Source organism: Sminthopsis crassicaudata, chromosome 2, assembly GCF_048593235.1.
Source record: "Sminthopsis crassicaudata isolate SCR6 chromosome 2, ASM4859323v1, whole genome shotgun sequence".
Lineage (NCBI taxonomy): Eukaryota > Metazoa > Chordata > Mammalia > Dasyuromorphia > Dasyuridae > Sminthopsis > Sminthopsis crassicaudata.
The window spans coordinates 614,948,993-614,976,583 of NC_133618.1; the positions used below are offsets into that span (position 1 = coordinate 614,948,993).

General features: G+C 35.8%; 1 protein-coding gene across 1 annotated transcript in view; it reads right to left on the reverse strand.

Moving 5' to 3' along the window:
• WDFY4 (WDFY family member 4) overlaps positions 1 to 27,591 on the reverse strand; it is a gene marked incomplete in the record, with an annotated part of 362,592 nt that overhangs the window by 137,169 nt on the left and 197,832 nt on the right. Inside the window, 4 exon segments of the mRNA XM_074296119.1 lie at positions 3,071 to 3,231; positions 14,221 to 14,272; positions 18,742 to 18,936; positions 22,754 to 22,831. Of these exon segments, the coding sequence (XP_074152220.1) occupies positions 3,071 to 3,231; positions 14,221 to 14,272; positions 18,742 to 18,936; positions 22,754 to 22,831 (486 nt within the window).

A 27,591-nucleotide genomic window follows, 5' to 3' on the forward strand; every position in this document is an offset into this window, starting at 1 on the left:
GAACATTAAATATATGTGGACATACACATTAATATAACTATAAATCTTTGTATATGTATGCAAATACAGAAGCATATATATATATGTATATATATACATATCTATCTCTCTCTATCTCTCTGAATCTGTCTCTTTCCCTCTATGTCTACTTTTGTCTCTATCTTTATCTTTGTCTCTCTCTCCTCTCATTCTGACTCTGTCTCTGTCTCTGTCTGTCTCTCTGAAAGCAAGTGTAATATTGGAAATGGAGAGCTGATCTTATAATTATGAAGGTCAGTTTCAAGTTCTACCTTTGATACACACTAGCTTCCATGACCATAAGCATATTACTTAAAATTTCAGAGTCCCTGGGCAGCTTTCTAAAACTAAACTGCAGACAAGAAATTGATTTGTGTTGGTAGAGGGAATTTACTTTTGGGGAGTTTTCCTCACTATTGGGATCACAGCCATAGACTCCTAACTGTGATTTCATTCCTCAAAAAGGGGAGACTACCTCAACAATTTTAATATGAAGAATAAAGAATGCCATCCGAAGAAAATAAGGACAGTTACCTCAAAGAAGAGAAGGCTTAGGAAGGGGATAATCAGGTCTCTGAAGAGTTGTCAGCTGAAAGGGGGATGACATTTATTCTATTTGAGCTGGGAGGTGGGGCAGAACTAGTGGGAATTATATAAATTGCAAAGAGGCAAAATTAGGTTAGACCTATGGAAAAATCAACATAATTCCCCAACTAAAGCTGTCCAAAAGTAGAATGGGTTACCAATGGGATCCCCCTCATTAGGGTCTTCCAATAAAGTTTGGATAATCTCTCAATGTATAATTGAATCATATGTGGGTTGAACTAGATAGTTTCTGAGGACCCATCTAACTGAGAGATCCAGTAATTTTGTATTCCTCTTCAGATGACGTGGAAAAAATATCTTTTCAAGGAACTAATTAGGAAAAAAAGTCTTTGATAGACTCAGGTGTTCTGAGAAACTTTCCTTAATAAGCACTTCCACTAAATTTTCCCCTTACTTACTGCCCTCAGTTACAAGACTTCTACAGGAATCAAAAAGAGAATTCTCCATTGACTGAGTCCACTACTTGCTGAGGAACTGATGAATTTATTAAGAGTAATGATCAGAAGTCCTCCACTAAAGACCTCACTAGGAAATGAAGGGATGATAACCCTGACTTCTCAAGGGCTATCCTCAGGAAGCTCAAACTCTCCATATTTCAAACCAGTCAGTAATATTGCAAATATGATTACTCAGATATGGGTTGTATAAATTGAGCTCTGAAACTCCTTCCATAATCTCTTATGCTATATTCTTTATCAACCTGACAAATTATGGAAATTCCCATGAGACCAGATCACTGAGTAGAATAGAGGGATGATATTATTTGGGTTTAATTACATTTCATGGAAACAGGGGAAAAGGACAAATGCAGAGGTAAATAGTTAGCTGCCATTACTTCTCCCATTATTCAAAGCCTGATCTAAGATCTCTAAAGGAGTACTCCATGGATTTGTTTTTGATTTGTGCCATTTAATATGATTTGTGCCATTTAATATTTTTATCAATGAACTGGTCGAGGTATAAGTGCCTTGTATACTAAGTCTGTAGATAACATAAATCTGGGAGAAATAAATAACATATTAGATAAAGGAAAGACTCAGAAATATTTTAGCTAATAGATCCTAATCTCAGTTTCTCAATCAAATATAATGAAATGTAACAGGATGGAAGAATTCAATGTTCTTGGATTTACTTGGATTTGAAAAAGATCAACATTTTATAAATATAAGGTGCAGAAGAAAGCTTTGAAAACATATGATATATAAAATATTTAGAAATTTCAGGGGACAAGAAGTCTATGTCTGTCAAGAGTGGCAAAGCAGACAAAAACAAAACAAAACAAAACTAATATCATTCTAGCCTGAATCAGAACAGCTAATATTTATATAGCACTTTAAGGTTATCAAAGCCCTTCATATTTAATTTCATTTGATAATATGTCATTTATATGTATTGCATGAAATAATATATTCATATATGAAATATGTGATAACTCACATGAGTTAACCTGTGACTTCAATATAATTATTTTCCAATGAGAGAGATTAAGTCATTTGCTCAGGATCATATTACTAGGATATGTCTGGAAAAGGAATTGAATTCAGCTCTTCTAAACTCTAAGGACTGTCACAGCTTAATGACATTTCACATATGCTACTACCATATCTCCCAGCTCAATCTTTACACTGTAGTGAATGTAATGAATTACATAACTTTCTAGTTAAATGCCATAAACCAAGGGGGAAATCAAATTTCTGGTTGGAATTTTTTTTCCTATCTAAAAGGCTGTTTATTCCTTATCCATGCCCATGCCTCCTGCTTAGAATGCTTATTCCTGCTCTACCCCTTTTTGTGACACTACTTCTAAAAGTGGCCATATAAAATATCCTTTATAAGTACTTCTTTACAGATTAATTGATTTTCTAAGTCATGAGGCTACTAACTTTCATAGTTCTAGCTGGAACTTTCCTGTTCCTTTCCTTCAAAGGAGAAGGAGAACTCAATCACATTCACCTTCAAAGAACTCTTCCTCTCCCTATAAAACACCTGAACCATTCTGACTCCATGACTGTTGAGCTGAGAAGTTGGTCTGAATTTGGAATTGCCTGGGTTATCTTGAACCATTGAAAGGCTCTGAAAACCTTTCTAGCAACCTTCCCATTCCTTTTCTCTAGTTCTGTTTTGAAAATATTAATTAAAGCCTTAGTGTGAGGGTATTAAGGGGGCTGCTATAGTTTGGAGGTATCAGACCCGATCCCAATATGAAGGGCTCATTTCTCTCTCCTAGTAACTTTCCCTTAATTGGCCCAGCTTTACTCTCTCTTGGGGATCTTTAGTTGAAACACATAACCTTTCTTTGGACATTTCCTTTAAAAAAATCAAAGAACCTATTGCTTTCAGCATTAACTGGCTTATCAAATTTTTCTGCAAGATTCCATTAGTCCTACCAACAAAGTCCAACAGCAAACTAATTTCAGTGTCAAATCTAGTGCTCTAAATGGAGTACCTTTTCTTTGTCCACCAACTCCTGTAAAATAACTTTTCTCTCTTGACAGAGTTCCAAGAAATCTTCTGAGTGATGGCTCTCGTGCAAGGCAGGGAAGAATGTCAGCTGGTTACAGTCTTCCATCTTATCTCTATCTTCATCTTCATTGGACATGAACTCATCTGCATCGATACAAGGGAAAGTACAATTTCAGTAGAAGCAAGATGACCTCTCTCAATACACTCCATCTTGTATAATGGAAACATGCAAAGTAACTGAAAGGATGCTAGAGAGAAATGGCATTCATTGGGATACTCTAGAACAATGGTGACAAGTTCAAATAGGAGCAAGGAGCATTGAACTGTACTATAAGGATCATATTGACATGAAATCACATGCTAACATTAATTATTTTTCATGTATTTTAATTACATTTTAATCTGCCTCAGGTAGCACTCAGGGACATTGTGGGCATGTAACCAAGAGTTACATATTTTATATATCTGGTAAAGAACAAGTTAGATAACTCTAAAAAATTATATTTTTCACTTAGAAATTGAGCTGAATCAAAGTAACTGATATTTTATTTTATTTTATTTTATTTTTTTTTTTCATGTACCACAATTTTTTTTTTATTTTATTATATATATATATATATATATATTTTATAATATTATCCCTTGTATTCATTTTTCCAATTTACCCCCCCTCCCTCTATTCCCTCCCCCCGACGACAGGCAATACCATACATTTTACATGTGTTACAATATAGTCTAGGTACAATACATGTGTGCGAATATCACTTTCTTGTTGCACAATAAACATTAGAATCCGAAGGTACATGCAACCTGGGCAGACAGATATTAGTGCTAACAATTTTCATTCCCCTCCCAGTGTTTCTTCTCTGGGTGCAGCTACCTCTGTCCATCATTGATCAACTGAAAGTGAGTTGGATCTTCTTTATGTTGAAGATTTCCACTTCCATCAGAATACATCCTCATATAGTATTGTTGTTGAAGTGTACAGTGATCTTCTGGTTCTGCTCATTTCACTCAGCATCAGTTGATTTAAGTCTCTCCAGGCCTCTCTATATTCCTCCTGCTGGTCATTTCTTACCGAGCAATAATATTCCATAACCTTCATATACCACAATTTACCCAACCATTCTCCAACTGATGGACATCCATTCATCCTCCAGTTTCTAGCTACAACAAAAAGAGCTGCCACAAACATTTTGGCACATATATGTCTCTTTCCGCTCTTTAGTATTTCTTTGGGATATAATCCCAGTAGTAGCGCTGCTGGGTCAAAGGGTATGCACAGTTTGATAACTTTTTGGGCATAATTCCAGATTGCTCTCCAGAATGGCTGGATTCTTTCACAACTCCACCAGCAATGTATTAGTGTCCCAGTTTTCCCACATCCCCTCCAACATTTGTCATTATTTGTTCCTGTCATCTTAGCCAATCTGACAGGTGTGTAGTGGTATCTCAGAGTGGTCTTAATTTGCATTTCTCTGATCAGTAGTGATTTGGAACACTCTTTCATGTGAGTGGATATAGTTTCAATTTCTTCCTCTGAGAATTGTCTGTTCATATCCTTTGACCATTTATCAATTGGAGAATGGTTCGGTTTCTTATAAATTTGGGTCAGTTCTCTATATATTTTGGAAATGAGACCTTTGTCAGAACCTTTGTTTTTAAAAATATTTTCCCAATTTGTTACTTCCCTTCTAATCTTGTTTGCATTAGTATTATTTGTACAGAAACTTTTTAGTTTGATGTAATCAAAATCTTCTATTTTGTGATCAATAATGATCTCTAGTTCTCCTCTGGTCATAAATTCCTTCCTCCTCCACAAGTCTGAGAGGTAGATTATCCTCTGTTCCTCTAATCTATTTATTATCTCCCTCTTTATGCCTAAATCATGGACCCATTTTGATCTTATCTTGGTATATGGTGTTAAGTGTGGATCCATATCTAATTTCTGCCATACTAATTTCCAGTTTTCCCAACAGTTTTTTCCGAATAATGAATTTTTATCCCTAATGTTGGAATCTTTGGGTTTGTCAAAGATTAGATTGCTATAGATGTATCCTTTTTTGTCCTTTGTATCTAATCTGTTCCACTGATCTACCGGTCTATTTCGTAGCCAATACCAAATGGTTTTGGTGACTGCTGCTATATAATATAGCTTTAGATCAGGTACACTTAGACCACCTTCCTCTGAGTTTTTTTTCATTAGTTCCCTTGCAATTCTTGACCTTTTATTCTTCCATATGAATTTTGTTGTTATTTTTTCTAGGTCATTAAAATAGTTTCTTGGGAGTCTGATTGGTATAGCACTAAATAAATAGATTAGTTTGGGGAGTATTGTCATCTTTATTATATTCGCTCGGCCTATCCAAGAGCACTGAATGTCTTTCCAATTATTTAAATCTGACTTTATTTTTGTGGCAAGTGTTTTGTAATTTTTCTCATATAATTCCTGACTTTTCTTTGGTAGATGGATTCCCAAATATTTTATACTCTCAACATTTGTTTGGAATGGAATTTCTCTTTGTATCTCTTGCTGTTGCATTTTGTTAGTGATATATAAAAATGCCGAGGATTTATGTGGATTTATTTTGTATCCTGCCACTTTGCTGAAATTTTGAATTATTTCTAGTAGCTTTTTAGCAGAGTCTTTGGGGTTCTCTAAGTATACCATCATGTCATCTGCAAAAAGTGATAGTTTGATTTCCTCATTTCCTACTCTAATTCCTTGAATCTCTTTCTCGGCTCTTATTGCCGAGGCTAGCGTTTCTAGTACTATATTGAATAGTAATGGTGATAGTGGGCAACCTTGTTTCACTCCTGATCTTACTGGGAAAGGTTGCAGTTTATTTCTATTGCATATTATGCTTACTGACGGTCTTAAATATATACTCCTGATTATTCTAAGGAATAATCCATTTATTCCTATACTCTCAAGAGTTTTTAGTAGGAATGGATGTTGGATTTTGTCAAATGCTTTTTCTGCATCTATTGAGATGATCATATGGTTCTTATTAATTTGATTATTAATATGGTCAATTATATTAATAGTTTTCCTAATATTAAACCAGCCCTGCATTCCTGGAATAAATCCTACTTGATCATAGTGTATTATCTTGGAGATGATTTTCTGAAGTCTTTTTGCTAATATCTTATTTAAGATTTTAGCATCAATATTCATTAAGGAGATTGGTCTATAATTTTCTTTCTCAGTTTTCGATCTACCAGGTTTAGGTATCAGTACCATGTCTGTGTCATAAAAGGAGTTTGGTAGGACTCCTTCATCCCCTATTTTTTCAAATAATTTATATAACATTGGGGCTAATTGTTCTTTAAATGTTTGGTAGAATTCACATGTGAATCCATCTGGCCCTGGGGATTTTTTCCTGGGGAGTTGATTAATAGCTTGTTCTATTTCTTTTTCTGAAATGGGACTATTTAAGCAATTTATCTCCTCCTCTGTTAATCTAGGGAGCCTATATTTTTGGAGAAAGTCATCCATTTCACTTAAGTTATCAAATTTATTGGCATAAAGTTGGGCAAAGTAACTCCTTATTATTTCTCTAATTTCCTCTTCATTGGTGGAAAGATCCCCCTTTTCATTTGTAAGACTATCAATTTGATTTTCCTCTTTCTTTTTTTTGATCAAATTTACCAAAGGTTTATCTATTTTATTGGCTTTTTCATAAAACCAACTCTTGGTTTTATTTATTAATTCAATAGTTTTTTTACTTTCAATTTTATTGATTTCTCCTTTTAATTTTTGTATTTCGAGTTTAATTTTTGGTTGGGGGTTTATAATTTGGTCTTTTTCTAGCCTTTTAAGTTGTAAGCCCAATTCGTTAATCTTCTCTTTCTCAATTTTCTTCAAATAAGCCTCTAAAGATATAAAATTTCCCCTTATTACTGCTTTAGCTGCATCCCAAAGATTTTGATATGATGTCTCATCATTGTCATTATCTTGGGTGAAATTGTTAATTGTTTCTATAATTTGCTCTTTCACCCAGTCATTCTTTAAGATGAGATTATTCAGTTTCCAATTACTTTTTGGTCTATTTACCCCTAACTTTTTACTGAATGTAGCTTTTATTGCATTGTGATCTGAGAAGAAGGCATTTATTATTTCTGCCTTCCTACATTTAATTTTGAGATCTTTATGTCCTAATATATGGTCAATTTTTGTATAGGATCCATGAACTGCTGAGAAGAAAGTATATTCCTTCCTATTGCCATTCAGTTTTCTCCAAAGGTCTATCATACCTAGTTTTTCTAATGTTCTATTTACTTTTTTAATTTCTTTCTTGTTTGTTTTGTGGTTTGATTTGTCTAAATCTGAGAGTGCAAGGTTGAGATCTCCCACTATTATAGTTTTACTGTCTATTTCTTCTTGCAGTTCTCTTAACTTTTCCTTTAGAAAGTTAGATGCTATACCGCTTGGTGCATATATGTTTAGTATTGATATGGCTTCATTATTTATGCTACCTTTCAGCAGGATATAGTTTCCTTCCTTATCTTTTTTAACGAGATCTACTTCTGCTTTTGCTTGATCTGAGATAAGGATAGCTACCCCTGCTTTTTTGGCTTTACCTGAAGCATAATAAGCTCTGTTCCAACCTTTTACCTTTACTCTGTATGTATCTCCCTGCTTTAAGTGTGTTTCCTGTAGACAACATATTGTAGGGTTCTGCTTTTTGATCCAATCTGCTATCCGTCTCCGTTTGATGGGATCGTTCATCCCATTTACATTTACAGTTAAAATTACTAATTCTGTATTTCCTGCCATCGTATTATCCCCAGATTATACTTTTTTCCCTTGACCCCCCTGATCCCCCTCCCCGATATTTAATTTACAGACCCCCCTTGTGACGCGCAACCCTCCCTCTTTTTTTTTTTTTTTTAGGATCCCTCCCCCCTCCCTCCAAGTCCCTTCACTTATTCTCCTTTTCCTTTCCCCTTTTCCTCTCCCCCCTTTTAATGAGGTGAGAGAAAATTCTCTGAAAAACAAATATGTTAATTATTTACTCTTTGAGCCTCTTCTGATGAGAGTAAGATTCACACAATGATTCTCCCCCTCACTAAGTTCCCTCAGATATGGTGTATTTTCTATGTCTCTTCCTGGGATGTAGTTTCCCTCTTTTTATCACTCCTTCCCCTTTTTCTGAACCGACCTCCTTCCCTTTACCACACCCCCCTTTTTTTCTTTTATATCAGTAAAATCAAATTATCCTTGAGTATTTTTTATATACTCACAACAAAGTTACAGTTCTCAAGGGTTCTGTGTACCTTTTTCTGTTTCTCTTCAGTCTTGTGGATGTAGATCAAATTTTTTGTTTAAGTCTGGTTTTTTTCTTAGAAACATATAGAATTCCTCTGTTTCATTGAATGACCATCTTCTTCCATGGAAAAAGATGCTAAACTTAGCTGGGTAGTTCATTCTTGGTTGCAGTCCTTGATCTTTTGCCTTTCGGAATATCAGGTTCCAGGCCCTTCTATCTTTTAATGTGGAGGCAGCCAGATCTTGGGTGACCCTTATTGTGGCACCTTGGTATTTAAATTGTTTTTTTTCTAGCTGCTTGCAGGATTTTCTCCTTTGTGTGGTAATTCTGCAGCTTAGCCACAATATTCCGTGGTGTTCTTTTTTTAGGGTCTATTTCAGAAGGAGTTCGATGAATTCTTTCCACATCTACTTTCCCTTCTGTTTCTATTATCTCTGGACAGTTCTCTTTGATAATTTCCTGTAAAATAGAATCTAGGCTCTTTTTTTGGTCATAGTTTTCTGGAAGTCCAATAATCCGCAGATTATCTCTCCTAGATCTATTTTCCAGGTCTATAGATTTTCCCAGTAAGTATTTGACGTTGTTCTCCAGCTTCTCATTTTTTTTGTTTTGTTTGACTGATTCTTGGGTTCTCTGTGAATCATTCATTTCTATTTGTTCCATCCTGACTTTTAAGGAGTTATTTTCTTCTTTCACAGTTTTTAGTTCTTTTTGTAAATGCCCAATTTCGTTTTTAAATGAATTATTTTGCTCTATTGAGTTTTTTTCCATTTCCCTAATTTTTTTTTTTGAGAATTATTTTCTTTTTCCAATTCAGAAATTCTATTTTCTTGAGACTTTTTTATCTTTTCCAATTCAGATATCCTACTTTCCTGTGTTTTTTTAACCTTTTCTAATTCACTAATTTTGTTTCCCTGCATCTCCTGTGAATTCTTTATTTTTTCCAACTCCAATTTCAGGACATTGTTATTCTCTATCATAACTTCTCTTTCCTTGCCCCATTTTTCTTCGATCTCCCTCAATTTCTTAAGAGCTTCTTCTAGGAGAGAGTTATGTGATGGGGGGCAGGAATCGTTCCCCTTTAGGTTGTTATCTGATTCTCTGCTGTCAACTTCCTCGGGGTTGGGTACCCGCTCTTTCTCTGTATAGAAGGAATCTATGGTTTTTCTAGCTTTTTTGCTCATACTTAAAAAAAATCTTTTGGGGTCTGTCTCTGGGGTAGGAAATTATTTACTTCTTTACCAGCTTCCTCCCAGACCGGATGGATGCAGCGGCTCCTGAGCCTGAGCTAAGAGAGAGCTCTGGGAGAGAGTTCCCCACCCTCTCCCTGGGAGTGCCTCAGAGGTGATTAGCACTGCTGTGCTTCGAGGGCGTAGAATAGTGAAGACTGTAGGAAGCCCAGGCTATGTGTCCCGGTGGGGAGTGGGTGTCTGCAGCAGGTGACATAAGAAGCCCCTGAGCTCAAACTGGAAGTGTCTGCCAGAAACCGCGGTCCCTAGTTCAAAGGTTCCGCTTCTCTGGGACTTCCTGGAGCTGAGTTCCACTCCCTCCAGCTAAGTTAGGCAGTGTGTGTTGCCTTGGGCCGTATCCACCCACTTGTCAGTCTCTTAACTATTCTCAGGAGGTAGCTGAGGCCACACCCCCTGGTGCCTGAGTCACCCCCAGGTTCCGGGGATAATCTAATCTGAGTTTTAAAATATTTTGGCTTTCTCTTCTGAACTGCTAAATAATTAGCAGAGAAGAGCTAACAGCCTGTGCCAGATTCCTTTACCTCAGTGGTTTCTCTGATCCCAGAGCCCTTCCCAGCGCAATGGGCGCAGTGTGCCCCTACCCCACCGTCTGTGCTGGTCTTTCTTATTCCTCCCCTGAGAACTGACCTTTCCTGTTGAAACTCCAGATTCTCTTCAGCTGGTAAGTCGTGCTTCCAGTCCTTGTGGTATCTATCAATCCTGAGCTAATTCTGAGACTTAATTTATCTAATTGGTTGTGAGGGAGTGAGGACGTTCACTGAGTCGTGTGTTTCCTCTCCGCCATCTTGTAACTGATATTTTATGAAAGTTAAATATGAGAAATTTTTTTCATAAAGTACTTTCAGTACTACATTTATTATTATTATTATCATTTATATAGATATTATATAGCACTTATTATATAAGTGCTTTACAAATTATTCTTATTTGATTCTCCCAACAACACATCAAGATTAGTGCTGTGATTATCTCCATTTTATATTTTAGGAAGCTGAGGCAAACAGAGGTATTTTCATATATCTATAAATATTCTTCGACTAAGGTGGGGGACTGGGAGGGTGAAATGTGGCAAAGTAGATAAAGTGGAATAACTCTGGAAAAACCCAGGGGAATTTAGGTTCAAATCTCCATTATATACTTCCTGATTCTAGGATTCTGAATAAATCATTTAATCTTTATCAAATTTAGTTATAGTCCTATAAAATAGGGAAAATAATATCATTTACCCTAGTTCACAGAAGTGTTATGAGAGCTAAAGTAAATATAATTTATTTTCTAAAATTTAAAACTATACCATATACATATTAACTATGATTACTGCTATTAATATATGTTTATATTTATTATGTTTAAATAATAATAATTGTTATTTTTTTTTTTGCTCAATGATTGCTATTTTTTTATTGCTCAATGACATTTTAGAGAAGTTACCCAAAAAACCTCTCACTTTGTACAGTCTCAAAGGAAAGTAATCAAAACAACAAAGGCCTAAAAATCATGCCATGAGATGAATGGGCTAAGGAACTGAGGTTTACCTTGTATAAAAGAAAACACAGGATTACTATAATGGCTTTTATCAAATATTTGAAAAGCTATTATGTGGAAGGGAAATAAGATAGATATATTCTTTTTTCCAGTGAGGAGGGCACAGCTACAAACAATGGTTGGATGTTGCAAAAAATCAGATTTAGGCTTGATGTTGGGATAAATTTCCTATTAGATCTCTCCAAATTGAATGGGCTATCTCAGAAGAGTGTAAACCCTGAATAAAATAATTAAGAAAATGCTGAATATCCACTTATCAGAAATATTAATTCATTTCAGTTTCAGTTCTTTCCAAATGTACAATTCTGCAATGTTAGGTAACTGTAAATAGGAATGACAAATATTGATAATATTTGAATGGGATTATATATTTACCCTATAGCTATTTATCTCTAAATTAAGCATCCCTAATCCATTCTGCCATTATATGGTTTCTTTTTTAATAATATTTTATTTTTCAAAATACATAAAAAGATAATTTTGAACATTTCATTTCTTTTTTTAAAAAAATCAATCAATCAATCAATTAATTTTCTTATTTACAAATCATATGCATAGGTAATTTTTCCAACATTGACCCTTGCAAATTCTTTTGTTCCAAATTTTCCCCTCTTTCCCCACTTCCTCCCCTAGCTTGCTGGTAGTACAATACATGTTAAATATAAACATTCATTTCTGCAAAACCTTGTGTTCCAAATTTTTCTCCATCTCTCCTTTCTCTCCCTCCTCAGACACAAAACAATCCAATATGGGTGAAATATGTGTGATTCTTCTAAACATTTCCATATTTATCATATTTCTTGCTGAGCAAGAAAAGTAAGATTAAAGGAGAAAAACATTACAAAGAAAAAAAAAAACACAAGCCAACAAATAACAAGAAGAAAAAGTGAAATGTAGGTGGATTAAATAAATAAATTTAAAAGGGAAAATTGAAAATACTATGCTTTGATTCACATTCAGGTCTTTCTTTGGATGCAGATAATACTTTTCATAACAAGTTTATTGGAATTGCTTTGAATCAGCTCATTGATGAAAAGAGCCAAGTCCATCACAGTTGATCATCACTATATGGTTTCTTGTTAGTATTACTTACATAACACTTTAAGCATGCCAAATATTTTACATCTCATTTTATACCTTATTTTCCTATTATGCTAGCCTTGTAAGGTAGGTTCTATAGGTCTTATAAAACTCATTTAGCAGATATGGAAACTGAGGATCAGACACTAAGTGGCTTGCCCATGATCACAAAGATAGGAAGTGTTACAGACAGGATTGAACCCATATCTTCATGATTCTGCACCTTATTTTATTTACCCTGGTCATTATTCTCTAATCACATTTAACTTTTTAAAGGTGTTTCTTGGAATATGGCTCTTCAAACTAGATTTGGTATTCCAGACCACACTGATCAATAACATACATTGCCCCCTATTCTAGACACTGTACTTCTGGTAAGATAAAATCATGAGAAGACCATTGGGCTTAGTATCAGAAGATTGGCGTTCAAATCCTGGCTCAATCACTTCGTAATCACTGTCACTTCCTTTCTATTCTTTGAACCTCAATTTTCTCATCTGTAAAAATAAAAAAACCTTTATATCTTACTTATTTTATAGAGGTATTGTGAAGAAAACCTTTGTATATATGAAAATAGTTTACATTTGCATAATACTTCAAGATTGATACAGCAAGAGTGCATTGAGAAAATCCTGCAGATAAGGAAAAATAGAAGAACCAGAGGCTTGGGGTTTGCATTCTCTACATTTCCTACTTCAGATGGCTTAGCCATATTCCCTCTTTAATGTATATATAATTTGCCATGCAAAGTCACTACAGCAATCTAATGTTGTACCACCTTTATGGCAACCCATGGCCACTTAGCGGGCACTTTGAGAACCTAGTATTTGGAAATTGCCTAGGACGAAGGTTCAGTCACATCCAAGACCTATTGAGGCATCAGCCTGGCTAACATTCTATATCTTTTAAGGTTTAAAAGTGCTTTATAGATATTTTCCTCTCCTTTCCCTCAGGTCCACCAATGAGAAAATTGAGGTTCAGGGACCACACAGCTGGCAAATGCCCAAGATGGCTCTTGAACCCAAGTCTTCATGCTTGAGTTTGCCCCGTGGAATTGTTTTTATGCAGTGTAACAGCATATCAAAATGTCCATTACTACCAATTTAATTGAATGTTAATATTTAAAGAGATCAATGGGATGTGATTCAAGAATAACAAGAAATTGTCCTTTGATCAGATGAAAGATTTTAGGAGTTATTATTGTTGTTGTAGACTTGTCTTGGATATTCAACTTGAAATAGACTCAATTCATAGAAATGGCAAGATATGAGGGAACAGGTAGCCTTGTGAATAATGCCATCCAGACTTTCATTGAATCACTCAATGGAAATTTGTTGAACCCAAATAGAGGGTATGTATAAATCAAAGAAAGACAGGATGGTATTATAGGTGAAGGCTTAGACTTGGCTGTGAAAGACCTTGATTAAAGTTTTATTTGTCACATTTAAAGCTGAACCTTAGTGCCCCAGGAAACTGAAAGTTATAACCAAGTCACTAATATCATCAATTGACAGAGTTCCCATACCAATAAAAATGTAATTTTAAAACTTTCTCTTCTCCCTTTTAGGGACCTCTCCCCACAAAAAGACACATATGATACCTTCTGAATGATAATTTTTACATCAAAAAGAGAATTATGTTTTAATGAAATATAATTTCTTATAAATCAAGATTCCAACTGCAGCATTTTCCCCTATCTTCCTTTCAAAGCAATTGTAAGTTATATTTTGATTGACCCTCTGAATGTCAGGAAGCTTTTGGAAAATGCTGAAATACTCCAAAAAATGGCATTAAAATTGACATATGAATTCTATTCTCGTGATTTTGTTCTGAATTCAGGAAACTAGTTTTCCAATGGTTTCTCTTAGTATTCTAAAGAATAATAAATGAGATAATACTCTAGTATTAGTATTGATAGAGGACTTCTAAAATATTTGGCTTTGTTAATGAGTACCACTTAGTTAAATTAATAAAGCAAAGAATACCTTGATTTTCAGCATTTGTTGGAGAATCTTCATTATTTTTGATTTGACTAATCTGAAATGAGACAAAATAGAGGAGCATTAACTATCAAGATAAACATATGAAGCCTTCTTCCCCCCAACACATATTCTTCAATTTCCTTTGATTATCTGCATAGGAAAAAAATACACATGAGTTCTTAAAGATAACAAAATAGAAATACTAATATGCCACATTCCAAAGGTAGAAAAACCCACAATCTTCCATTAAATAGACTTTACAGTAATTATCCAAGATGATGGCAACATATGGATTAAATATTATGTTTAGGTCATTTAAATTTCAGTTTTATTTGTTATACTAAGAAGAAATGGATGGTAGAGACAATCTGTTCAACAGACAATTGGCTGAGACACCAATGGGATCATTTTGATTTCCAGACCTCCAGTTCTGTTATTTACATGGTGAGAAAATTGCTTAACTTTTTTTTCTCTATTTCTTGAAAAAATATTAGCTTTCACCATATGTTTCTATAAAGTGCCAAATACATGGAAATGGTGAGAAAATGGAAACTTATTTTATTGTGTTTTGCAACGCTGATGAAATGGGATCAAGTCTTTGGAGACTAGAATCCTTCCAAATAGACAAAAAATATTTCTTTTGCTGGTTTAAGGACATCTGTCAAGGACAAGAGCCTGTAGAAAAAGTGGGTTTTTCCATATGTATCCTACTGGGTGATCCTAATCAGAAAGGAAACCTAAATAAGTATTGACAGGAGTTTTTAATGGAATAAAGATCAACTTTAATGTCAATGAGCTTGAAAAACCTATTCAGATAATTTTGTCGCATAGTATTTATAATTTCATTTATATTTATAGCATGATTTCAAAGAGCACTTAATAGGAGGAATATAGGATTGTAGATTTAGAAATGGAAGGTCATCAAGGTCAACACTTAAATTTTACACATAAGGCAACTGGGACAAAGAAATTAAGTGACTTTCCATGAGTCACTCAGATAGAGACTGAGGCAGGATTCTAAATAATTTTCCTTACTCTGATTCTGTCATAATAGTATTCTACCAGTGAACTTCTGAAAAGACTAACTAAATTTGGTATCAGAAGACATGTAATGGGTTTGAGTCCTAATTAAATTACTGCTACAGTAATAATCCTATATAAAGCACTTGACTATTCAGGACCTTAGTTTCCTTATTTGTAAAATAGAGGACTTAACTTTTCTTCTTAGCTCTAAAGTGATGTTTCACAGTGGCTCTTCCCACCTGGGACGAAAAACCCTCAAACCTCCTTTGGCTCTCCCCTATCTCCACTTTCTCAGTTAAGAATTTTTCATCATATTTTACAGAAAAAAATTGAGGACATTCATGAATTCCATCTTCTCCCCTCTTCTTCATCTCCTATTATTCAGGTGTCTTTTGCTACTCTCTCCTCCTTCATCCCTCTCTTCATTCAAGTGATTCCATTGCATCTGCTTCCTCCAGTAGATTGCCCCCTCTGTCACTCCCACTCCCGCTCATTCCAACTCTCCTTCTCTACTGGCTCATTTCCTACTACCTACAAAAATGCCCATGTTTCTCCTATCTTAAAAAAAACACCCACTTGATCCTTCTATTCCTGCTAACTATTCTCCTATATCTCTTCTATTTATTATAGCCAAACATCTCGAAAAGTTTTCTACAACTAGTGCCTTCATTTTCTCTTCTCTCACTCTCTTTTAAGCCCTTACAATATGGTTTCTGATCTTATCATTCTACTGAAATCGTTCTCTTCAAAGTTACCAATGATCTCTTGGTTTCCAAAGGCAATGATCTTTTTTCAATCTTTATTCTCCTTGCTCTCTCATGGACTTTAAGATTGTTAAACTCCCATTTTTCCTCATCCATATGTCACTATCAAACCATAGTTTTCCCTCAGGTTCCTGTCCTGGGCTCTTTTCTTCTATGGTATTTCTCTTGATGATCTCATTAACTCTTGTGGCTTTAATTGCCACCTTTATGTTAATGATTTTCTATTGAAGTATTTTATATTTTTTCTTTTTAATTGTTTTTGATTAATTCTTGGTATTTCTTAAAGTCATTAGCTTACATTTGCCTAATTCTAGTTTTTAAAGGATTATTTTCTTCTTAGCTTTTGTACCTACTTTTCCATTTGGTCAATTTTAAAGTTGTTTTCTTCAGTAGATTTGCTTTCCATTTGGCCAATTCTATTTTTAAGTCAACTTTTGTGCTTCCTTTTCCAAACTTTTGACTCTTTTTTCACAGTTCTCCTGCATAACTCTTATTAACTCTTCATATTTTTTCTTCTACCTCTCTAATTAGATTTTCAAAATCCCTTTCAAGCTCTTCCAAGAAACCTTCTGAGCTTAAGACCAATTCATATTCCTTTTAGAGGTTTCACATGTAGATATTTTGATATTGCTGTCTTCTGAGTTTGAGTTCTGATCTTCCCTGTCACCCCAGTAGTTTTCTATTGTGTGCGCTCTTTTGCTCATTTAAAAAAGTTGACCTGTGCTCCTAGGGCACAAGGAACACTGTCCCAAGCCTCTTGGATGAGGGGTTGGGGCTGGAGGTGCTCTAGTCTTAGCCTACTGTGCTGAATTGACCTGATCTAGTCACATCTGTTGTGGCAGATTTCTAGGGCTTGAAATTTGCTTTCTTTGCTAGGGCTGGAAGCCTCACAGTTGGTGTCCTGTGCCACAGGTCTACTGAGGACCAACAGAGCATCAGTTGCTGATTTATGCTTACAGCTAAGAGCTTCCTGTTAGATTGCCTACACCTCACCTTTTGGGCTGCTCTCTCCCTTTCCCCAAGTGCAATTGATCTTTCTTAAAGTCCTTTTAAGTTATCTTGAGCTTAAACAAATTGTTTCATTCCATCTATTTGTGGCTTCTGTCACTCCAGAATCCATTTAGAGGTCTGATTTATCTTCATTTCCAAGGAAAACTGGGAAGAACTCAAGCAACATTCCTGGCTTCTGTCTACTATCTTGTTTCACCAGTATTATGATGATAATTCTTAAATCTCTCTGTACCTTTAATCTTGTATCTCCATCTTTCTTTTCCATCATCTAGAACTGGATGTTCAGTGAACATCTTAAATTCAATATGGCCAAAACAGAAATCAATGACTTTCCCACTAAATCTTTCTTGCCTCTTACCTTCCCTAGTGCTTTAGAGGGCAACACCATCTTCCAGTCCCTCAGGATAACAACCTTAGACTCATCCTGATTTCTGCACTCTTGCTGGCTTCAAAGATCCAAGCTATTGATGAGGTTTATTTATTTTATCTTTTTAGCATCTCTTGGATATATTCCCTTATTTCCTTTGACATTACCATTATTCAGTGGTGGTTGTCATATTCTCATGCATGGATTTTTATCATAGCCTGCTGGCATACCTGTCTGTCTCACCAGTCTCTTTTACCTGTCTCCCTCACTTGTCTCCCTCACCTTTAAGTCTCTTCTCCCCTCTTATTCATTATCCATTAAAATACTAAAATGATTCTCCTGAAGTGCCAGTCCAATACTTTCAGCCATAACCCCCCCAAAATATGCCATGGGGTTCTTACCACCTCCAGAAACAAATACAAAATCCTCATTTTGGTGTTCAGAGCCCTTTCTAACCTAGAGCTTTTTTATTTTTTAGGTTTTCTTACACCTTACTACCCAACACATACTCTTTGATCCAATGACATTTGATCCAACTGATTCTGCCATGAACAAGACATCCCATCTCTTGGCTCCAAGCATTTTCTCTAGTTGTTTTCCATGCTTGGAATTTTCTTCCTTTACTCCCACTGACCTCCCTGGCTTCCTTTAGATCCCAACAAAAACCCCACCTTCTACAGAAAACCTTCTTCAACCCCTTTTAAGTTTAGTACCTTCTGTCTTTTAAATACTTCCTATTTATCTTGGATATAATAATATATTGATTTACTTATTGTTTCCCCCATTACACTGTGAGCTCTTTGAGGGCAGAGATGGTTTCCTGCCTCTTTTCCCTAGCATAGTGTCTGGCATATAGATACTTAATAAATGTTGACTGTCACTATGATTAATTCCTTTAAAGTCTCCCTGCCTGGTGGTATCCATGTTCTATGATTAAAAAATAGTACTCCTAGCCTAATGGATAACCCTCTGGTGATTGGATCTTCTTCCCTGACAACCAATAGCCCTTCACTGGGACTGAACTTGTAACTCTTAAAACATAATAAGAGATGGAAACCCAGTGGTTCAAAGGGAGCTGTCACCAGAGAGCTGGCCATAAGGTCATTAGTTATTCTGCCTTAAACCTCATGAATGCTACTGTCTCACTAGGAGTCTGGAAGACATAATTTTATCCTGCCTCAGTTGCTCTCTGTATGACCCAAGGGAAATCACTTAACATCTCTTGTTATCATTTTTCTTATCTGTCAAATTAAAGGGTTGAACTTGATGGCCTTTAAGATCCTTTCCAGATCTAAATCTATGATACATATACATATGCATACACATACACATATACATATATATTACCTTGTTACTTACATTTTTCAGGGATTCCCCAGCAAATTTTCTTCGGATTCTCTTCCTCATACGGGCTGGTCCTTCACGCCAATCAAGAGACCACTGGGAGCAGGGTACTGTCTCTAACCTTTGCCCCCACAAACCCAATTCATTGAAAAGTTGATCTTTCAGTTTAATCCACTCACTTGCTGCCTTGCTGTAGACACATTTCTGCCTCTGAAATAGAATTCTAACCATTAGTTCAAGGTATGTTTTTTCCCTTTGGAGCAATACAAAACAATTTTCTAGTATAACAACAATAATAATAATAACTAATGTATACATAATAAATAAATATTTAAAAACCACTTAGATATAGTATTACAGACAAATGTTCTAGTGTATTTTCAGTATTTGTAAATGTTTGAGCTATATCTAATATGAGAGAAAAATAAATCTAGACTCATAGAATCTGAGTGTGATAAAGATCTTTCAGGATGTCTAATCCAAATACTTTTGTAAATAATTGTTCCTTCTTCAATATCCTCAGCAAGTGTCAATTATTATTTTTAAACATTTAATGACATAGACCTTGTCTAACCCATTCCATTATTGGATAATACAACTTGAGTTATTTGAGACAGGATTCAAATCTAGACCTCCTGTTATTAACCCAGATATCTTATCATTATTCTATATTACTAGAAGAGCGTTTTCTCTAAAATAAAAACTGATTATTCCACTACAGACTACATTTGGAGTTCTGTGTCCATTTAGAGGTGCTATATTTTAAGAAAGGCACTGAAAAACATAGTTGTGTTCAGAGGAAAATAACCAGGATGATGAGTGTAGCACAAGAGTTACTAAGACATGGATTTAGTAGCTGAATGACCCTTTGAAAATCAATTAGCCTCTCTGAGTCTCCATTTCATGGTTGATTGCTTCTTTATCTGGTCCATGCACTTTAAAAAAAAATTCACAACTACATACATACTCCTTATTTCTTTTCTTTTTTATGGGTTGGGGCCTTCAGTTCCTGGATGGAAGCCCTACGGAGAAATCTATTGCTTAGTTAACTTTAGGGATCATGATCAAATGAACTAAACAAAAAGAAAATTTTGGTTTTGACTAGTTTGAGTCTGAGGGAGAAAAATGATGTAGAAGCATACATTCCCTGTTACAAGTAAGAGAAGAATTTGTAGCCTGTTTCTAGGCTAACAGCACTTTTATCTGCTTTCCTTTTAAAATCAAAATAATCTTTTCTAAATATTTAAAGCTCTGGAATGTGTCCACATGGGCCATACTAAAGATGTTGATTTCCTCAAAAATAATTGAATGAACAAGCAAAACTTTCACAACAGATTCCATTTCATAAGCTGGGGTTCTCAGGAGTGACACTCAGGTTCAAGAACCTTCTGTTGAACAGAAGCCAAATATGAAGCTGAGTAGTGCTAATGCACAGTTTATTCCTCCACAGAAGAGCTTTCAGTGGGTCCTTGGAGTTCTATCATTTGGTTTTGTTGGTTCCCAGTAGGTTTTTATCCTCAGCTGCCCATTCCATTAACCTGCAGAATCTCAGAAATTGGGGAAGCCCAGCCAAATTCCAAGTCAAAGTCCTGTAATTTCACTGGAGTAATATTCCTGCCACTGGTAGGTCATAACCTCTCTTTAACTTAGTTGATGACTAGTCATTATTACTGCTGAAAAGCTAATCAGTTTGAATCTAAACTCTTCTCACCGAGTTAAGCATATGAACTAGCCTTTACTGGTGCTCAAAGGCTTTCCAGCCTAGTAAGACCTGCCAGACCCTGCTCTCACACATATAGCCTTTGAGAACCTAGAGACAACTTTATGCTTCCATGATGAGGAATTACAGTAGCACTATAGTGGAGAAGCTCCACTATCTCACCCCAAAAACTGTTAAAGTTCTTCTAGTCAATGTGTCTGAAGTTTAGAAAGGTTCATAGGAGGTTAAAAAGACACAGCTGGATTTTTAGATCTTAGGTTAGATCTGTGACTTTGATAGTTTAGGGGAATAAAAATATATTTTTCTATAAAAAATAAACAGAAAAAATGAGATCATTTTAACAATAGTTTTGGAACATCCCAAACTATTGCTGATTCCACCATTTCCTTTTCTTTTAAATTATAATTCAATTTAGTCCAAATATATTCACTATATCTAATTCAAATAAAAAATACTGAGAGTCTACTTGTAAGAGTCTACAGTATCTAAAAAGATGCTGAGGATATCTTGGGTTACAAAGTGAACATAGACTCAGTAACTTATGTATCTTGGACTATTCTCCACATATGTGTCGGCAGACAACACATTATAAGCTCACAAACTGCTTAGAAAATTACGAAGAGTGAAATAATCTGACTTTCCTCAAAAAAAAGTAGGAGAATAATTTTTTTTATTCTCAGCTTCCATAGAAATTTCTATGTTGTGCCTCTTGGGGATGAAAAAAATAGTTTCGTGCTAGTTAAGATGTACCAAACAACTTAACTTTCCATATCAACTTGAAGTTACCCCATATTGTGAATTATATGAAATTACTAGGACAGGAGGCTTTGCAAAGGTTAAGCTTTGTTAATGCATGTTAAGATTTCATCAAATATTAGCTTTTTCAGGGATAGTATAGCTTCTCCTGCTACAACTTTACACATTTTTTATATTTCCCCTGAGGCAATTGGGGTTAAGTGGCTTGCCCAGGATCACAGAGTTAGGAAGTGTTAAGTGTCTGAGGCAGGATTTGAATTCAGGTCCTCCTGACTTCAGGGCTTCTGCTCTATCCATTGCCCCACCTAGCTCTCCCAAGCTTTCACATTATTGAGGCAATCTAATACAGTGGAAAGAGCAATTGATTGAAAGTGGATAGATTTAAATTCTATTCTTAATCCAGTTTAGCAATCCACTGTGTCCAAAACACTATCATAGATGTCAGATGAGATATAAGGATAAAGAAGATACAATCCTTGCTTTTAGGTGCTTACGGTTTGGTAGAAAATATTTGACATAGATGAAACTACCTAAATAGATTAAATAAGTAAAGACACATTAACTGTATAAGAGATACATTGGCTAAATGCTGTGAAGTATGGGAAAAGATAAATGCTTGGAGATATGGGACTAAGTCCCAAGTCCTTTGGGCTTTTTTCTTAGGTGAAAAATAAAGGGATTGGGCTAGAAAACTTTAATTTCTTTTCTGTCTTTATTTTTTTTTTAATTCTATAATTTAGTACAGCCCAGGTACCATTCTATCAAAACAAAATTAACCATTCCCAGAGCAATGTGGTACAGCAGAAAGAACAATGGATCTGAAGTCAGAAAGACCTTGATTTACCTTCTGGCTTTGTTAATTATTATGTCTGTAACTGGGGAAATAACCGGATCATTTTGGTCTCAATTTTCTCAATCGGAAGATGAGAGGACATTGGATTCAAAGACTCTTGGAAAGTCCTTCCCATTCTAAATAGATCATCTCTCAAAAATTAAGTCTTCTTAAATGTGCTTTCCCTCTGTGATTACTTCCCATTTATACTATGTTTATTTTATTTGTATGTAATTCTTTGTACTCTACATCCTCTACTGAACTGAGAATCGAGGAGAGGGACTTTATTTTTGCTTTTCTTTATATACCCATCTCCCTAGTACAGTGTTTGGCACACAGTTAGTATTTTATAAATCTTTGTTGAATGATTTCCTCAAGGTTGGGGAATAAATTTCTACAGCAGGGAGGTGGTTCAGTGGTTAGAGCACCAACCCTGAAGTCAGGAGGACCTGAATTCAAATCTGACCTCAGACACTTAACACTTCCTAGCTGTGTGACCCTGGGCAAGTCACTTAACCCCAATTGCCTCAGCAAAAAATAAGTAAACAAGTAAATAAATAGATAGATAAATGTATGAATCAATAGATAAATAAATAAAATAAAGGCATCACTTGCAGATCTGTGAACGTACAAGAGAATGAGCACTGTAGGTCTGCATATGTGATGCTGGAAAAGAAATTTCTACAGGAAATTTGGAGAAAAAATTCTTTGTTTCTTACCTGCACATAATCTTTGTATAAAGATGCATAGAGTTCCTGGCCTCTTCTTCTATATTTCTCCATACAAGACATAAAATCCTATAGAATGAAGCAGAACAAATCTTAAAATTAAATTACATCAAAGATGTATTGAAAGAACTCCACTGTTACAAAATAGGAGAGATGAAACTTGTGATTTCAATTGGTATAAGGAGTTCCTGGCGAGAAAGATCGTTCACTATCTTGGAGGATTGCATAGAACATTTTAAAATGATTGGCCATAGTCATACAATCAATGTGTCACAGATAGGGCTTCATTCCCAAGTCTTCCATTGTTCAGAGTATAGCTCACAGAAAAAAATAACATTATTTGGTCATGAACATCTTAGTCCCTGCAAGTATTGAAAAAGGAAATGAAAGTGAAGACCAAAATCTGACTAATTTTAAATACTGGAAGGTCCACTTCATCCTAATATGAGGCTGAAATTGAAAATTTCTTTACTCCTTGTTTAAACTATTAAAAAAAACCAACAAAGTTATTAAATAATAATGATAATCTTATAGGTATAATGAGTGATGTTTATGTTTTATTTTGATTTTGATTTATATCTTTTACTCACTATTCCAGGCCCCTTCCTTGTAAGAAAGAAAAAAATTAAGGAAAACCAACCAACTCAGTGACTATGTCAAACAACATACATAACAGTATACAGTAAGAGTGCTAGTAAATATTAATGACCATTTCTCAAAAAAAAGTATGCATTATATACTTTTAAGTTTTATCTGCATCATCATTTTTACCATTTTCTTAAGTCTAGATAATTAATAAAATGTTAAATAATCTCTGATTTGCAGCCTATTTTGATTTCTGAATTACAAATGCTCACACTGAAAATTTAACAATTGGGTCTCCTGAATGGATTCCAGCTGGTACTAGCCCCCTCCTGAGTATGTTGTTAAGTCTTTCCCCTTCTATACTTAGATGAGGGAACTCCTTCATTTGCATACCTGAAAACGTATTGAATTTGAGTCTGAATTCTGGATCTGGAATAAATTCTCTCTATGAACTTGGCCCACCTGTTTAATTTATCTGGGTCTATTTCCCTATCTGTAAAATTAGAGGGCTAGACCACATCATCTCAGAATCTCCTTCAGCTTTACATCATTATCCTATGATTCATTTTCCAATATCACCAAGAATGCTATTTTGGGTTTTTTTAGATTTTAGCCAAGTTCATGAAATAATTTCTCATGCTATTCTTCAAAAAAGGATAGGGAGATGTGCAATAGATAATATAATTAGGATGATCTCTGTGTGTGTCCATAAGGATGAACCCTAATAGAAGTCTTCAACCATTCAATGTCATCTTGGTAGATCAGGAGGACTGTTCTTGGCCCCATATAATTATCATTTTTATCAGTAGCTCAGATAAAGACCTACATCGTATGTTCATCATGTCTCAAAGCTGAATGAAACAATCAATATAATAGATGACATTCAAAAAGAGTCTTTTAATATAAAATATTTTGCAGAATCAATTACTCTCTAATAATGTGAGTACAATTTAGGAAGGGAACTGAAGGGAACATAGTGAAAAGCCTTGAATTTATCCATATAAGGATTAATTGAACTAGGAATGGTTAGCCTAATGAGTTAGAAATAAAAACTTTTTTCCAGTATTTGAAGAATTAATATTCTCAGATAAAGGAGGTGTGTTATGGGCCAGAACTTGAAACAAGGTGCTAAGTGATTATGTACTTAGTACTTATTAGACTTCACACCTTTAGAGAGCATATATAAAGAAGAGATTCACAAGTTGAGGAGATTCACAAGTCAAGGAGATTCACAAATCAGGCAGAAATATAAGCAAGAAGCTCTCAGGGACAAGCCCACAGAAGCCTACAACCCCACTCTGGGAGGTGAAGATTCATTCCAACTTCCAGCTTTGTGCTGGCTGGAGATATTTGGAGGGAGCTCCCGGAACCAAGGAGAGAGATAACCCTCTAAGAAATCTAACTGGGCCTAGGAAAAGAGACAAGACTCAAGGAAAAAATAAAGGATCTGGACTTTAACTCCTGGCTGCATTTGGGATTATTGAACTGAACTGAAACTAAGGCTGCCTCCAGAAGCTCCTCAAGAAACCTGCTCCCAGAGAGCATTGCATCTTAGAGAGGAGAACATTACAGAGGAGACTTGCTTTCTGTGGACCTCAAAAGCCAAAACTAGGAGGAACTGTGGTGGAAGATACAAAGAGGCAATCTCAATTTGATATAGGGAAAAGGCTATTAAAAATTGTTGTTCAGTTGTTTTCAGATGTGTTCTATTCTCTGTGACCCCATTTGGGGTTTTCTTTGCAAAGATACTGGAATGTTTTGTCCTTTATTTCTCATCTCATTTTCATCTGAGGAAACTGAGTCAAATAGGGTTAAGTGATTTGCCCAGAGTTACACATCTAGTAAGTGTCTGAGATTGGATTTGAACTAAGATCTTTCTGACTAGGGCCAGCACTCTATCCAGTCGATCAACTAGATGTCTTATTAATATAAATTCCTTTTCTTTGAAGACCTTCCAAGTTAAAGTTGGAAAATCCATTGTCAGTTTTGTTTTACAGGAGGAATTCCTGTTCAGATATAGATTAGACGGCCTGTAGGATTCTTTATCACCTTAATATTCCACCTGCATCTGTTTTCTATCTTGCTGCTGAATTTCCACAGCAGACAAAAGGTGTGTGTTTCTCTGTTTGGGGGTAGAGCAAGGGGTGGTTGGGGCGTGGATGTGCACACAGGGGTGTGTGGCTGTATGTCTCAAGGACAAAGGCACATCTGCTTTAATATCATTATGCATAGCAGATTTGGAAAGATAACAGAATAATACATTTGTATGCTGCATTTAACGAAAGCTATTATTGCTTAGCAAATGAGGGAACAGAAGATGACTTGGGAGCCCATGAAATAGAACCGAAGCCCCCCAAAGATTATCCAGCGTTATAGTGGTCCTGATGAGAAGCGAGAGAACAACAGAGCGGGTCCGATTCCTGAAGTCCATCACTCCCAGATTGGTTCCTGGCTCTCCGGGGTACTGTTGGGTCTCAGGATCGTGCTTTTTTTCTGGTGCTGGAAGGATTGAGTGTCGAGGCACTGATCCGAATTTGGCGACTGGGCCTCAGATGGCCGTTCCTAAGTGCATGGATCCGATGGGTAACCTTTAAATGCACTGACTCTAAGCTGGGTGGGCAGTGATTCTTCAAAGTAAAACTGCCTCACCGAGGCTGGCACTGTGCTATAATTAAGTTAACACACAAGGTCTATGTGGTGCCGATTGCAGCTGGAAAGCAGCCAGTTTCGCCCTCCCCCACTGAGAAGCCCCATTTATTGGCATTTCCCCGCAGGAAGCCCCTGCTTTATGCTGATGACAGTCATTACATTTTGTTTGTTTAAAGCATCATTAAGCCTGTAATCACAGTTGTGGCCTCACAAAACTATTCCATAATTCATATCAAACTCCCATAAAGGCTGACCTAGAAAGCAATAAGCCGATAGTGGGCCCATGCGAAGACCTGCCTTCTGTTAAAAAGTATACCAGAGTCACAGAAATAAGTTGCAAACCTGCTGAATGGAGCACTAACCTAATTTGGGGGTGGAGGGAGGAGGATGTGGAATTGTGGCCGCAAAAATCTCCCTACTCGTGCTCCAAATGTAGATGGAGGCTTTAAGGATAACGGAAAAGGTCCTGTACCATCTCGGACTGATGAATCCCTCCCCTTTTACCGTTGTGGAAATGGACAACACATCCAGAATAAGAAAAATACTACAGCTGGGTTCCAGAGATGGCCTTCATAAATATAATGTTTGAGAGACACAGCTGGACAATGGCCGATGGAAAGCAGACTTCCTGAAAGGGGAGATGAGGGAATCTGTGTGCAATAGCAACCAAAAAATCCTAATGTGGCTTCAAATCCCAGTTTTGGAATTTACCGCTTGTATACTCTTGGGCGCATCATTTGAACTCCTTCGGCCTCCGTTACTTTATCTTTCAACTGTAGAGATTGGACTCCATGACTTCTCAGATATCTTTTAGTTCAAACCTAAATTTAGGATGCACAGAGAAGCACCCTAAAATAGCACATCATATACTTCAGGAAGTATACTGACAGGTTGGAGTGTGCCCAGGTGAAAATGGTTAGGAAGAATCAGTTTAAGGACTTGAAGATACTTTGTCCTAAAAAGAAATTTAAGGAGATGTGATCTTTTTTCTTTTTTTATGAAAGCTTTTTATTTACAAAACATATGCCTGGGTAATTTTTCAACACTGACCCTTGCAAAGCCTTCTGTTTCAACTTTTCCCCTCCTTCCCCCCACCCCTCCCCTAGATGGCAGGTAGTTTAATACAACATGATCTTTTTCTTGAAGTGGTTCAAGTGCAATCTTGCAAAAGAAGAATTAAAATTGTACTTCTCTGCTCCAGAAGACAGAGCTATAACAAATGGTTGGAATTTTCTTCAACTGGAAAATGAGAGAATCAAGTAGATGCTCTATAAGGTTCCTTGTCTTTGTTCCTAGATTTTTTTTGGCTGAATGTAGGATAACCTTCCTAACACTTTTAGCTATTAGAAACTGGGATAAGCTACCTTGAGAGGTAGAGATTTCCCTACTTCCATATGTCTTCAAATAGAGGTTGAATAGTTATTGGTTAGAATATTTTGAAGGGGATTCTTGTCTTGGGCATGATTCAGACAGGATGATCTCTAAATTTATTCTCATGTTATTCAAAGATTAAGATTTTATGATACAATCCATAGTGGATGATGTCTTTCAATAGAAGCTCTTGTCTCTAATTCTACCCCTTATTCCTTATGCCA